General features: G+C 39.0%; 1 protein-coding gene across 1 annotated transcript in view; it reads left to right on the top strand.

Moving 5' to 3' along the window:
* GABRG3 (gamma-aminobutyric acid (GABA) A receptor, gamma 3) overlaps window positions 1-15,876 on the top strand; it is a 424,103-nt gene that overhangs the window by 241,224 nt on the left and 167,003 nt on the right. The window contains exon 4 of the mRNA XM_006861874.1: window positions 5,230-5,450. Coding sequence (XP_006861936.1) covers window positions 5,230-5,450 — 221 coding nt within the window. The remainder of the gene's footprint in view (window positions 1-5,229; window positions 5,451-15,876) is intronic.

The raw sequence follows: 15,876 nt of genomic DNA, 5'->3' as shown, positions 1-15,876 counted from the left end.
CTTTATATTAATTAAAACATTTATAAATAATGGCCTTAGTAAGAAACTTTGGTGGCACAGTGGTTAAGTGTGTGGCTGCTAACCGAAAGGTTGACGGTTCAAACCCACCAGTTTTCTGCAGGAGGACATGGTAGCATTCCATTCCCATAAGGATATACACCCTTAGGAACCCTGTGGGGTAGTTCAACTCTATCCTAAAGTGTCTCTCTGAGTCAGATTCAACTAGGTGGTGATGGGCTTTATGGGTAATGGTATTAGTCTATTATATGTCTACTAACTGGCCTACCTTAAGTTTGTCAGGAAAATGACTAAATAAGCAAATCTCTGCTCTACACAAAAAGAAAAAGATAAGGAGGCCTCAAAAAATTCATCAAAAAATGCAATTAAAAGAGCTGGCAGCCAGGAGGCAGACTTGCAGAATGTGCCCTTTGGTGGTGTAAATTATTATATAGGTGTGAGTGTTTAAGAAAAAAAAAAAGCTAAAATGAATAGAAAGAAATACTGTTAACTGATGGATGGGATTATAATCATTGTAATGAAACAAAGTATATGATTTGTTGAATGTAAAACTGATGATCTGCCCTGTAAACTTTCACTCAATTCATAATAAAAACTTTAGACTCAGAAAAAAAAGAAAAAAAAAAAAGATAATGGGAACTTTTTGAAACTCCCTCATGCATTCATCCCGTCCTTGAATGGGGCAACAAACCAAAGGACAGATGAGTCGCAGAGCTAATTCAAAGTCATCATCTTGTGTGCTTGTCTCTAAATCATACCTGGTCTCAGCTCTCCCTAGTGCACCAATCCATAAACTAAAAGCAAAAGTCATCTAAGCTCCCTCTACCTAACACGTGCAATTGGCCAGGGCCACCACAGTCTCCAGTCGCTTTGTTGTTTATTTTCATTATATAAATTAACCAATTTCTATAATGGTAAATAACAGGCTAGAGAGGTTTCAAATGATGGAACTTCTGCTGATCTTTCAATTCCTTCAGTTTTCGGATGGTGGACTTTTTGGTGACTTCAGAGGTGGTGCTGTAGGTCCAGACAACACCAGCCACTGTTTTCGTGGAGGAACCACAGTGCCAGATTCCCATAGTTCACCACTTCATTTTGGTGTTGCCGCAGAAGGAGCAAGTATATTTAGCATTTTGGCTGATTTCAATTTTCTTCACCATTTTCCTGAGGGAGGCACCATAATTGGCCACATATTTACCCACAATTCTGACCTCCTTGGTTTTAGTCATCTCGCTACAACATAGCACCAAGCCCAGAGAACTTGCTTCATTGTTGTTAAGTGCCCTGTCGTCAGTTCCAACACCCTGTATAGGTTTATTGAGGAGTGGCTGGTGAGTTTGCACTACTGACCTTGTGGTTCAAACTGACCTGTGATCCAGTGATTCTCCAACAGCACCACACCTGGACTCTAGTCGCTCATCTGCAGCAATTCTGGAACCCTCTGAACCAATCATGCAGAGTCTTGTCTCCAGGATGGGGAGTCCTCTTTGTGAAGGCTCCAGTTCTGGTCTCAAGTTGGCTCCTTGCCTCTGCTGTATGTGCCAGTGCCCTCCACCCTTCCCTCTCTCTTTCTCTCTCGATCCCACCTTCCTTTGCTTCCCCTCTCTCCTTTTCTCCTCCCTTCCACACTTCCTTCCTTTCTGTCAATTTTACTCTCCCTCTCTGAAGTTAGTGGGCAGTGGTGTCCTGGCAGTGCAGTGGCTAAGTACTTGGCTGATAGCTGAATGGCCAGTAGTTCAAACCCACCAAACTCTCTGCAGGAGAAACAGTTTGTTTCCCTAACTATTTAGAACACATATGTAGCAGTTCTAGTGTTTCATTATGAGTCAGAGTTAACTCAGTAGGAATGGGGTTTATGTGCTTCATTGGTCCATTTTATACCTACCATGGTTTGAGTCCTGACCAATGCACCTTGTATGCAGCCACCATGCATCTATCCAGGGAAGCTTGCATATTGCTATGACGCTGAACAGACTTCAGCCAGGAGGTTTACTTCTGAAAATCAGCCAATGAAAACCCTGTGGTTTGTAATGAACTGAGCATGCTCACAGTGAAGGACTGAGCAGTGTTTTGTTCATTGTGCATGGGGTCATCATAAATGTGAGGCCAACTCAAAGCAGCTAAAAATGACAATTCTTAGACTAAGAGTAGGTGCCTTTAGCCTACCAGGTTTTATCCTAATTGTCACATTTAGTCTTTTTTTCCTTCAGTCACATCTGTGCAATGAAAGATTTTACAGAGTGACAGCTTAGCCCATTTAGCAACGGCTTAAGTATCTCTGCAAAGCTGACGTTTAGTAGGCTTTTGACACTCACAGTATTTCTTAATATTGCTACTTTGCTGACAGGGATAGGGACATCTGCCTCTTCCAGCACTACGACCTGCTTTCAAATTGACCAACTGAGATCATTCTTCTTGCAATAACTTACATAGTAGTCAGTTGAACACACTGAATAGTAACCAATACATGCCAGTTAACATTCTTCATCCAATCTCAACACAAAGAGTAACAAGACACACCTTAGACAAATGCCCTGTCTTCCAAGTTATTACAGGTAAGTTTACCACACAGTTCACCCACGCTTAACACATGCCAATATGCTCCCAACCTCCAATCCCATACGACTATTTCTTGAGTCAACAACAAGGAACCCTGTGATAAAAGTTGTTAAAAGCTCTGGTGTTAACCAAAAATCTGGTAGTTTGAACTTACCAGCCACTTCATGAGAGAAAGATGTGACCATCTGCTTCCCTAAAGATTAAAACCTTAAGAACCCTGTGGAGTAGGTTTGTTGAATCAGAACTGACTTGATAGCAGTGTGGTTTTGGTTTACGTGGTTTTGTCTCAGCACTCTTTAAAACACATTTTTGTATCTGTCAGCAAATGCTGGGGTATACTGCAAGGAATGATAACTCTCACTTGCTCGCAGACCCTCCGGCTCTGTTTGCCCATTGGTACGGAGCCTGGAGCCTGCCATTGAGAGGCCGGTGCACGTGTGCTGGAAGGTAGTGAGGAGTCAGAAGCCATTATTCTCCAGAGATGAGATTTCAGGCAGACCTTCCTGGAGAATGAGGTTGGTGGTTACACATCAGACTGCTAACTTCAGGGTCAGCAGTTTGAAACTACCAGCTGTTCCACAGGACAAAGATAAGGCTTTCTGCTCCTGTAAAGATTTATAGCCTCAGAAACTCTATACAGGGTGTTTGTGAGTTGGAACCGACTCCATGGTACATAACCACCACCACCACACACCTACTGGGAGTCCTGTTGTGGCATTATAGGCTAATGCGCTGGACTATAAACCCAAGGTCGGCAGTTCAGGCTCATCAGCTGCTCCTCAGAAACCCTATGCAGGGTCACTATGGGTCAGAGCCGATTCAATGACATGTAACAACAACAATAAATCTTTAGGAGTCCTGGTGTGTCACTGTGAGTTAATACACTAGATTTCAAGGTCTGTTTGAACCACAAGGTCAGTGGTTGAAGTCCATCAGTCACTCAGAAACTCTAAACAGGGTTACTATGGGTCGGAACTAACTTGACAGTACTTAACAACAATACATTTACTATAGCAGCACAGCCTCCCCAAGGCCCTGGGAGGGCTCCCATGCAAACCTGCTTTAACTCTGCTCCTCTGGCATCATCGTCCTCCTCACTCAATCTTTGCACAAACCTTAGAATCCCTGTACTACAGATACTTCTACTGTGAATACTAGGCAGATATTGCTGTTTATAACTGGAACTCTACCTGATGCAGCAGCCTTATTTTTATGCATAGTATATAGGACTATGGAGTCCTGGTGTGGCGCTGTGAGAGAATGCACCAGACTGCAAAGTCATTTGAACTGCAAGGTCGGTGTTTCAAGCTCACCAGCTGTTCCTTGGAAACCCTATACAGGGTTGCTATGAGTCAGAGCTGACTCGACGGCACTTCACAACATAGCGGACTATCAGATGTACTGCAGGTTTCACCTTAACTATTTCTTTAGTGCCCATCCTCCTGACTAGGATGTAAATTTCCCAAGGTCAGGGGTTGTGCTGATTGGCACAGTGCTGGGTATCCAATGTCTCCAATACCCTGTATCTTCAGTACACCAAATCAGTGATGAGAAAATGGATACGGTAATCAAAAGTGGAAGCCAGTCAGCTAAACTTCTATCTCAGAAAGTTTCTAAACCAAATATTCTATAGAAAGGATAAATACTGGATTTGGTTGAGAATAACTGAACTCATACTCACAAAATAGAAAACTTAAAAATCTAAGACATAACAGAAACTATGGAAGACCTAAAATCCCAAATAGCCTCTTAATCCTGTGAATCTGATGATGTCCCTACAGATTGTGATGGCAGGAATGGCGTTTGTGGTGTCTAGTCTAGATTCAGATCTCTAGTCCAATGTGACATCAGTCCCATCCTAGCATCCAGTGGTCATGCCACAGAGGTTCTTCCTCTGAAGGGCGAGTACTGGAAACTTTCCTAACCTCAGAATTTGCCTCCATAACTGAGTCCTTCAGACTTCCTCTGTAGTTGTTTGTTGTAGCCTGTTTATTTCTCCTTTTGGGGGTGGTAAGGAGGGAGAGAAGAGAATTATGTTGTTTGAGGATGCTCATGACTAGAAAATAAAATAGTTATTATCACACAAGCTAATGTTTTTGGACTACTTACTCTATGCCAGTCATTCTCCTTTGTCTTTGCAACACTTTAGAAGGTGAGTACTACTAGATTTTTAAAGTACTGAGGCTACCAAAGTTTGGATGTGTGAATGCAAGGTCTACAACTACATTTTCAGTTATATTTTTCTGTGTTTCCAGTGAGTTCCTCAAGTGCTTTTTACTGCAATTTAAGATTTACAAAGCATTTCTAAATATGTTATCATACTATTGGAATCCTGGTGTGTCGCTGTAGGATAAACAATGGACAGCTAATCACACAGCCCGTAATTCAAACCCACCAAATGCTCCTCAGAAACTCTATACAAGGTAGCTATGAGTCAGAACCAACTCCACAGTACTTAACAACAACAATCACAGTACCACTAATATCAACATCTGTCTAATGTCTCCCATGATAAGCGAAGCATGGTGTTAAGTACTCAAGTAAATGTGAGCAGGGAAATGTTTATGTGAAGGAAAACCAACTCTTGATAAAGAATCAAAGCAGCTAGGAAATTCATTAATAGACCTGCCTTCTCCTTGTGATTTATTTCAGGAATATCAAATTGATATATTTTTTGCTCAGACCTGGACAGATAGCCGTCTTCGATTCAACAGTACAATGAAAATCATTACCCTGAATAGCAACATGGTGGGGCTGATATGGATCCCAGATACTATCTTCCGCAATTCGAAGACTGCAGAGGCCCACTGGATCACCACACCCAACCAGCTTCTCAGAATATGGAATGATGGGAAAATCCTTTACACTTTAAGGTAAGATACTATGTGTAACTTTAATTACTCACAGTTTAATTTTGGGTTCTAGATTTAGAACACTATAGGGATGATTTCATCATTAAAACATACTATAACACAACCTGAAAAACATGCTTCTAATATCAGATGCATAAACATTAAGGAATGCAAATTATCTATAACTGATATAAATTCATTCATTCATCAGAATCTATCTCTTCTGAAAGTAGTCTGTACCAATGATCTTTATTAATGTTATTGCTAGCAGTTGTTCTGATTCATAGCCACCCTATGCACAACAAAACAAAATACAGCCCTACCTGTGCTAGTCTCACAATGGTTACTATACTTGAACCCATTGTAACTGCCACTGTGCCAATACATCTTGTTGGGGGTCTTCCTGGTTTTTGCTGACTCTCCACTTTGCCAAGCATGATGCCCTTCTCCAGAAACTCTGGTCTCTCCTGATAACATTTCTGAAGTATGAGAGATGCAATCTCACCATCTAGGTTTCAAAGGAGCATCTGGCTGTGTTTCTTTTAATACACATTTATTTGTTTTCCTGACAGTCCATGGTAGTTTCAACATTCTTCTCCAGCACTAGAACTCAAATACATTAGCTCTTTGGTCTTCCTTATTCACTGACAAACTTTCTCAAGCCTATTAGACTTTGAAGATATCATGGCTTGGGTCAGGTACACCTTGGTCCTTAAACTGATGTCTTTGCTTTTGAACACTTTAAAGAGGTCTTGTGCATCGGATTTGTTAATGCAGTATTTTGCTTGATTTCTTGACTCCTGCTTCCATGAGTGTGGATTGTGGATATGATAAATTGAAGTATTTGAAAACTCCAGGTGTTGCTCTGTAGGATCAGCACTGGACTGTGAACTACAAGGTTGGCAGTTCAAACCCACCAGGCTGCTCCTCAGAAGCCCTATACAGGGTTGCTATGAGTCAGAAACGACTCGACGGCACTTAACATCATGATGTTATTTATTGGTTTAGTTGTGAGGGGTTTCCTTTTCGTTTCATTTATGTGTAACCCATACTAAAGTCTGTAGTCTTTGATCTTTATTCTTCATTAGTAAATATTTTATGTTCTCTTAACTTCCACAGAGCAAGGTTGTTTCATCTGCATATCACAGGTTGTTAATGAGTCTTCCTCCAATGTTGATGCCACATACTTTGTCATATAATATTTCCTCAGATTATTTGCTCATCATACAGATTGGATAACTTATAGTGAAATAATACAACCCTGGCACACTGCTTTCTTGATATTAAACCACTCAGTATCCCTGTGTTCCATTCAAAGGATTGCCTCTTGGTCTATGTACAGATTCCTCATGAAATGAGCAAAGTGTGGAATGCTGATTCTTCAAAATGTTATCCATAGATTGTCGTGGCCCACACAGTTGAAAGCCTTTGCATAGTCAATAAAACACAAGTAAACATATTTCTGGTATTCTCTGCTTTCATCCAAGGTCCATCTGAAAGTTAGCAATGATATCCCTTATCCCATGTACTTTTCTGAATACAGCTTGAATTTCTGGTAGTTACCTGGCGATGTTGCAGTCATTTTTAAATTACCTGTAGCAAAATTTTATTTTCATGTGCTATTAATGATATTGTTTGATGATTTCCGTATTCCACTGGGTCACCTCTCTTTGGAATTGGTACAAATTGGATCTCTTCCAAGCTGTTGGCCAGGTAGCTACCTTCGGAATTTCTTGGCATAGATGAGTGAGTTCCTCAAGTGCTTCATCAGTTTATTGAAAGATTTTAATCTGTATTCCATCAATTCCTGAAATCTTGTTTTTCTTCCAATGCCTTCAGTGCAGCTTTGGCTTCTTTCTTCAGTACCATTGGCTCTTTATCGCTCGCTACTTCTTTACATGGTTATATACATTTAACCATTTATGGATTCAGTGACTCTGTGCATTCATCTTTTTTTCCCTTTAATCTTCTTTTGATTCTTTCTGCATCATTCAATATTTTGCCCATAGAATCCTTCAATATTATAAAGTCAATGCTTAAATTTTTTAAGTTCTTTCAACTTGAGAAATGCTAATCATTTTCTTGCCATTTCTTTTTCTAACTCGAGGGATATGCAGATTTCATTATAATACTTGACTTTGTCTTCTCTACCTGTCCTTTAAAGGAGCTCTGGTAGCAAAGTGGTTACAAATCGGGCTGCGAACCTTAAGGCCAGCAGTTCAAAACTACCAGCTGCTCCGCTGGAGAAAGATGAAGCGTTCTGCTCCCGTAAAGATTGACAGTCTCAGAAACCCTGTACAGGGTCATTATGAGTCAGAACCAACTCAACAGTAGTTAACAACAACAACAAACCTGTCCTTTAAAGTTTTCTGATCAGTTCTCCATACTTTCTCCTAGTGGCTTTTGCATCTCTTTGCTGAAGAACTCCTGGTGTGATGTTATAGGATCAGCACAGCAAACCACAGGGTTAACAGTTCAAATCCACCAGTTACTCCTCGGAAACTCTATGGTGATAGTAATGTGCTGTGGAATTGGTTCCAACTCATAGAGAACCTGTATAGGATTTCCAAAGCTATAAATCTTTATGGGAGCAGAAAGTCTTATCTTTCTCCCAAGGAACCACTGGTAGTTTTGAACCGACCATGAAATTAGCAGCCCAACTCGTAATCACTACACTACCAGAGCACCTTTGAAAACCCTATACAAGATCGCAATGAATCAGAACTAACTTGACTGCACGTGACAACATCAATGCTGGAGAACAAGTTTGAGAGTGTCTTCTGACTTCCATTTTGACCTTCTCTTTCTTTCCTTTTTTTTTTTTTTTTTTTTTTGCTGAAAAGTGTATTTATTATATAAATGTGAATTCTATAGTGACTTATTAAAGTATTAACATGAGCTGATACCCTGTTAACAATTAGGAAACAAACAAAACTTTTCACATTACTTTCAAAATCTCAGCATCATTTCTTATTTGCTTGAAGAACTATATACCTCAATATTTCCTTTCATCTCCATTCATATGTCTTTTATATTTGGTTGTTTGCCACACTTGTTTTAACAAGAACTTGATAATATAACAAGATTGGGTTAATTTCTGCATAAATTTTCCACATAGGTTTGTTGCATTTTTAGCTAGAATTCTCCCAAGTTCTGTGGAACCAGTCGTCTTGCCATATGTACTTTGGTTGTCAAACAGGACACTTAGCAAGAGAATGGAGGTTAATAAATCAATACCTATGTATCTGTAATCTTCAAAATAGAAGATATTTGTTAGATATTATAAAGATGAAGGTATAAAGAGTAGAAAGAACACTAGACTAGGTATTTTGTAGATCATAAACCTAGCTAACCTTGATAGATCTTCCAATTAAGTAACATCTAAGATTTCCATTCATTCTAATTCTAGCTCACTGTGTTCCTCCCATAGGCCTTCTTTCCATCCTTTGATAATTCAGAGTTCTTGGAGTGTTTATTCCATTTCCCAGTCACCACTCACTCAAGTCTCAGAGTGCCCCCTTAGAGGAAAAAATTTGAATACTTATCTGCAGTGATTAGCACAGTCATATTTACTCTTATTACGTGTGTAAGTGTCTGAAATGAACTTCAACCTTCACTTAGGATTGGTTCAACTAAAGTCTATCTCATGTCAGTAGAAGCTAAGCTTTCGGAGGGTGGTGTTGTTGTTAAGCGCCATTGAGTCAGTTCTGACTCATAGTGACCCTGTATAGGGTTTCTGAGGCTATAAATCTTTATGGGAGCAGAAAGCCTCATCTTTCTCCCGTGGAACTGCTGGTAGTTTCGAACTGCTGACCATGAGGCTAGCAGCCCAACTCATAACCACTAGGTAGAGCTGAATAATAGAAGCTTCACTGTGGGTAGTCAATACTTACTTGTTGAATAAATAATTATGACATTATTAACTTACAACATGTTTAGAGAATCAAACAGTGACAAAAATTCCTCTCATTTCTATATTTTTAGAATACAAACTCAGTTTTATCTGTCATGTATGAAGGAAGGCTGGCATGCCTGTTAAAACACTAGCTTATATAGAGGAAGTGGGTTTTTTCAAGATCACACTGATAGTACATAAATAGTGAAGCTGGAATGGGTGTTCAGAACTTAAACATACAATGGGCCTTTTACTGCAGTAAATAGACATGAGCACTTTATGTCCTTGATACTTAACTTTGTTTCACAATCTTAGAACATTGGATATGTTGGCGGAACTATATGGAGCATGATTTATTGTTGTACTGATCGACGATGCAGAATTGAGAATGGAAGCAGTCAATACCCAGTGGTATCAGGGGTTTAGTCAGATTGGAAGACGTTGCTACAGAAAGGATGCAGTACTTCTTAGGAGTTGGTATGAGGTCTTATGCACAATCAGTAAGGTATGTTGGTGATACTGGACACTTGTAGGAATCTCTGAAAGATGGTATTTAGTCACCCTTTGTTATTAATGCTGGTATCCACATGGACTGGTGTTTGTATTGTGAGGTTCATTTCTGGGGAGTCTTGAAATAATAGTGTAACTTGCTGATACTGGGCAGGTATGAAACTAGATATTCTGTCTTCTTGTAGGGAAGCATTGTAAAAAAAAAAAAAAAAAAAGGTGTTTCATTTTCCTTGCTATAGTTAATTGTATTGATGTGGTGTTCTGGAATATGTCATCCTTACATGAAGTTAGCATATTGAAAATTCAGTCACTGGTATTTGCAGAAGCAGCAGTAGGTATGTGACTTAGAAGTTGGCGGTGGATTTGATCCTGATGGAGTGACTGCAGTCGTAGAAGTTGGTGGTGGATTTGATTCTGGTGGTGACTGGCATAAACCTAGGAAGACCTGTTGATGTCTGTAAGGTTAGGAAGGTGACATCAGACAACAGCTTATCAATCTTTATATTCAAAGATTTTAAGCTTACGTTAAGAGCTGGGACAATAGCTATAATGTTATCAAAGTCTTCTTTAATATCACTTCTAATATTTCTAATTTGATGGTCTTTGGAGACATCAGAATCCTTGGGCCCTAGTTCCTCACTGTCTCTATTTGCATTCTTCATGCTGCTCACGGGTCCTTCACAGGTCATACTACCTGGCTCTGTTACTATATTTGGTGCTGCAAGTGCCATTTCTTGGCTTTCCAAAGATAGAGGTAAATCCTTCAGCACTGTGGGTTCTGTTGACATTATTAGTTCTTAATAAGTTGTAAATCTTCTTAGAACTTCGCTGAATGCTCCAAAATGAGACCTTTTTAATTGTATTTGTTAATAGTAGACCTTCACATACAGCATTGGCTCTTAAAGCCACATCACTCCGTCTTTAGTCTTCAGTCTTCACCAACTCACTAAAACGCTCTCGTTGCAGTCACAGACTCCTCCAGTTTCCAACCCCAAAAGGGATTTCTCAGTCTTCGCTTCTTCTTTCCTGTCTTTCTAATGCCTTTTTATACTTTCTTTCTGTATGATGTTCTTGATGTCATCCCATCAAGCTCTTCTGGTCTTTAGTCATTAGTGTCTAATGTATCAAACATTTTATTGAGATGGTCTCTAAATTCAGATTATATACATTTAAGGTCAAATTTTGGCTCTTGCAGACTTATTTTAATGTTCTTCAGCTTTATTCTGTGCTTGCATATAGACAATTGATTATCTGTTCAACAGTTGGCCCCTCTCTCATTTTCACTGATGATGTTGTGCTTTTCTACCTTCTTTTCCTATAGATGTAGAAATTTGGCTCCTGTGTATTCTATCTAGTGAAGTCCATGCATGTAATCACCTTATATTGCTGTTGAAAACAGGTATTTGCAATGAAAAGTCATTGGTCTTGCAAAATTCCATCATGTGAACTCCAGCATCATTTGTATCACCAAGGACATATCTTCCAATTTCTTATCGTTCCTTTTGTTTCCAACCTTACCGTTCCAATCAACAGTAATTATCAATACTTACTGACTTTATATTTGGCCAACTCCAATCTGAAGAAGTTGGCAGAATTCTTCAATTTCATCATCACTGGATTTGGTGCTTGGTACCTATATTTAAGTAATAATGCTATTAACTGGGTTTCTTTGTAAGCATATGGATAGTATCACTAACAGCATTGTACTTCAAGGTAGATCTTGAAATATTCTTTTTGATGATGAATACAATACCATTCATTTTCAATTTGTCATCCCCAGCATATTTTATGAAGGTCAGATTCAAAATAGCCAGTACCTCTCCATCGCCACTCACAAAAGCCTAGGAAGTCGATCTTTATGCATTCCATTTAATTTTTGACAACTTCCAATTTTTCTAGATTCTTACTTCATACATTCCATGTTCTTATTATTAATAGATATTTGGAGTTGTTTCTCCTTATTTTGAGTTGTGCCCAGTCAGCAAATGAAGGTCCTGAATGCTTACTCCATTCACATCATCATGGTTAACTCTTCTTTAAGGAGTCAGTTATATTTTGAGTACCTACCAACCTGAGGGGCTCATCTTCTGGCACTATAGCTGACAATGATCTGGTACTATTCAAAATGTTTTCATCTTCTGGAAGTATATCTAATAACATTCCACTGTTATTCATAAGGTTTTCGGTGAGTAAGCATTTAGATGTAGTCCACCTCTCTTTCTTCCTAATCTGTTTTAGTCTCAAATCTCCACTGAAACCCTGTCCCACCATGGGTGATCCTGCTGGTATTCAAAATACCAATGTCATAGCTTCTAACATCATAGCAACATGCACACCACCACAGTGTGACAAACTCACAGACAAGTGGTGTCTTTTATTGTCTATTATCTATCAATCATCAACTAAGAAAATAAAGATGTTTTGGAGAATTAATTAACAAAAGAAATTATAATCAAATTTGCAACCATGGCAGGGGGAAAGGTGCACATTTCCTAATGCATCACAAGTGGCAGTGGTCGGTGCCATGTGATGATTCTGACTGGACACAGGCAGTGCTAGCACATTGCATTGGGAGCTCATTTTGGTCCTCATGGAGACCCTGCAAGGGAAGAGAAGCTGTTTCATAGAAGAGACATGACTTATTCAGAATCACCATTGGGAACTAGTGTTACCTGAATGTGGATCTAGGTATATTTTTCTCAACTGTCTTTTAGCTTAGAGCACTTGAGTTGAGTTGACCACTGACTCTCGGTTTGGACCCACCATTACAGGACCCCGAGGCACTGAGTGCCCACCATAGTCCCTTTACCTGCCCAGCCTCAACATCAGGAACCCTGGCCCCCAGCAGTGTCACTGTGAGTCAATACTCTGAGATTCAGAGTACTGGTGTGGTTCCATAGGGTAAGCACTTGACCCCAAGCTTGGTTTGAACTACAAGGTCAGAGGTTCAAACTCACCAGCCGCTCCTCAGAAACCTTTTACAGGGTCACTATGAATCTGAACTGACTCAACGGCACTTAACAAAAACAACAACTCAGAGACTCCTGGAAGTCCAGCTGTCAGATATGTGACCTCATTTCACTGATGTCTCCTCAGTAGAATACAAGTTTCCTCTGCTATCCTAAAGTAGCATTCCTATGAAAACTTTTGTAAACTGAAATGGCATAAAGAAGAAGCAATTACCACTAATTTATATGGACTTTTTTTCAGTGTTCCCATGCCCAAAAAATAACCTTCCAAATAATACCAAATAACACATAACACCTAAAAACCACAAACATAAAGTTATATAAGCATTCAACTATGTTGATCATTAAAAAAACTGAATAACATTGGGAAGAATGGGAATTCCAGAACACCTTATTGTATTTATGTGGAATACTTACATAGAAAAAGAGACAGTCTTTGGAAATGAGCGAGGGAGAACTGCCTGGATTCAACTCAGGAAAGGTATGTGGCAGGAGTATACCCTTTCACTATACTTATTCAATCTGTAGGCTAAGAAAGTGACCTGAAAAGCTGTACTGTAGGAAGAAGAACATGGCATCAGGATTGGAGGAAGACTCATCAACAATTTGAATATGCAAATGACACAACCCTACTTGCGGAAAGCAAATTTGAGGATTTCAGGTACTTGCTGATGAAGATTAAAGAATACAACCCTTCAGTATGGATTACGACTCAATGTAAAGAAAACAAAAATTCTCCTAACTATACCAATAAACAATATCATGATAAACAGAGAGCAATTGAAGTTGTCAGGCATTTCAATTTCCTTGGATCTACAATCAATACTCACGGAAGTAGTAGTCAGGAAATCAGAAGACATACTGCATTTGGCAAATCTGCTGCAAAAGGTCTCTTTAAAGTGTTAAAGAACATCGATGCCACTTTGAGGATTAAAATGAGCCTGACCTAAACCATGCATCATTTTGTTGTTGGCAAAGAATATTGAAAGTACCATGGACTTCCTAAAGAACAAACTAATCTGACTTAGAAGACATGCAATCAGAATGCTCCTTAGAAGTTAGGATGTTGAGAGAGTTCATATCACATACTTCAGACATTTTATCAGGAGGAATCAGTTCCTGGAAAAGGACACCAGGCTTGATAAATTAGTGGGTCAGCAAGAAAGAGGAAGCTCTCGATTGGGCTGGATTAACACAGTGCCTACAACAATGGACTAAAACATAACAACTGTTAGGATGGTTCAGGATAGGATTGTGTGTCATTCTGTTGTGCATGCGGTAACACTGAGTCAGAACTGACGCTCAGGCACCTAACAACAGCAGCAATGGTGTTCACAAACACAATTCAAAGTTATGTTATCAGCACAATGAAGTGTTCTAGAATATTCATTCTTACAAATGTTATTCATAGTTTGTTATGATCCACACAAATACAACTACATAGTCAATAAAGCACAAGTAAACCTCTTTCTGATACTCTCTGCTTTCAGCCAAGGTCCCACTGATATCAGCAATGATATCCCTTTTCCACATCTCCTTCTAAATCCAGCTTGAAACTATGACAGCATCCTGTCAATGAACTGCTGCAGTTATTTTTTTTAAATTATCTTCAGCAAAATTTTACTTGCATATGATGTTACTGATAGTGTTTGATGTTTTTACATTCTGTTGAACCATCTTTATTTGGAATGGTCACAAATATGGAACTCTGCCCAGTTGGTCAGATAGCAGACTTCCAATTTCTTGACTTAAATGAGCTGCAAAAGTTTGTTGAACGATTTCAATTTGTATTCCGTCAATTCTTAGAGACTTGTTTCTCACCAATGCCTTCAGTGCACCTTGGACTGCTTCCTTCAATACCATACATTCTTAATCATATGGTGCCTTATGAATTGATTGAACACTAACACATTCATTTTGTTTCAGTAACTCTGTGCCTTTCGATTGTATGAATCATGACAAGCTATGGACAATAGTGCAGAGAATAAGTATTGCAGAACACTTAATTGTGCTCATGAAGAACCTGTACAATAAATAACACCCATATAAATGGGGGAAAAGATTGAAGTTGTCGAAAGACTTCATTTTTCTCAGATCAACCATCAATACTCAAAGAAGCAGCAGTCAAGAAATCAAATGATGTATTGAATTAAGCAAATCTGCTGCACAAGACCTCTTTAAAGTGTTCAAGACCAAAGATGTCAGTTTGAGGACTAAGGTATGCCTAACCAAAACCATCTTTGGTCTTCAATACTTTGAAAAGATCTTGCACAGTAGATTTGCCTAATGCAATACATTGTTTGATTTCTTACTGCTTCCATGAGCGTTGCTAGTTGATCCAAGAAGAATGAAGTCCTTGACAGCCTCAATCTTTTCTCCATTGATAAGAATGCTGTTTATTGGTCCAGTGGTAAGGATTTGTGTTTTCTTTACATTGAGATATAATCCATACAGAAGACTATGCTCTTTGATCTTCATCATTAAATGTTTTAAGTCCTCTTTACATTCAGCAAGCAAGGTTGTATCATCTGCATATTGCAATTTTTTAATGAGTCTTCCTCCCATCCTGAAGCCACGTTTTTCTTCATATAACTCAGATATATACAGATGGTATATACTCAGTGTTATATTTTGGGTCTCATAGACTTGTTTTAATTTTCCTCAATTTAAGCCTGAAGTTGTATATGAGCAATTATGGTCTGTTCCACAGTTGGCCCCTGGCCTTGTTTTAGCTGAGGATAGTGAGTTTCTTCATGGTCTCTTTCCACAGATGTAGTCAATTTTATTCCTGTGTAATTTATCTGGTAAGTTCCACATGCCTTTTATGTTGTTGAAAAAAAAAAAGGTATTTGCAATGAATAAGTCACTAGTCTTGCAAACTTTTATCATGTGATCTCCCGCATTGTTTCTATCGCCATGGCCATATTTTCCAATGACTGATCCTTCCTCTTTATTTCACATTTCAATCACCATACTTATCAGCATAACAGACGACTATACACATGGACCTCGCCAGATGGAACACACAGAAATCAGATAGACTACATCTGTGGAAAGAGAAGATGGAAAAGCT

The sequence above is a fragment of the Chrysochloris asiatica genome, unplaced genomic scaffold, assembly GCF_000296735.1.
Source record: "Chrysochloris asiatica unplaced genomic scaffold, ChrAsi1.0 scaffold00044, whole genome shotgun sequence".
NCBI lineage: Eukaryota > Metazoa > Chordata > Mammalia > Afrosoricida > Chrysochloridae > Chrysochloris > Chrysochloris asiatica.
Note: the sequence above shows the minus strand (reverse complement) of the source record. Positions and strands in the feature narration are given on the sequence as shown.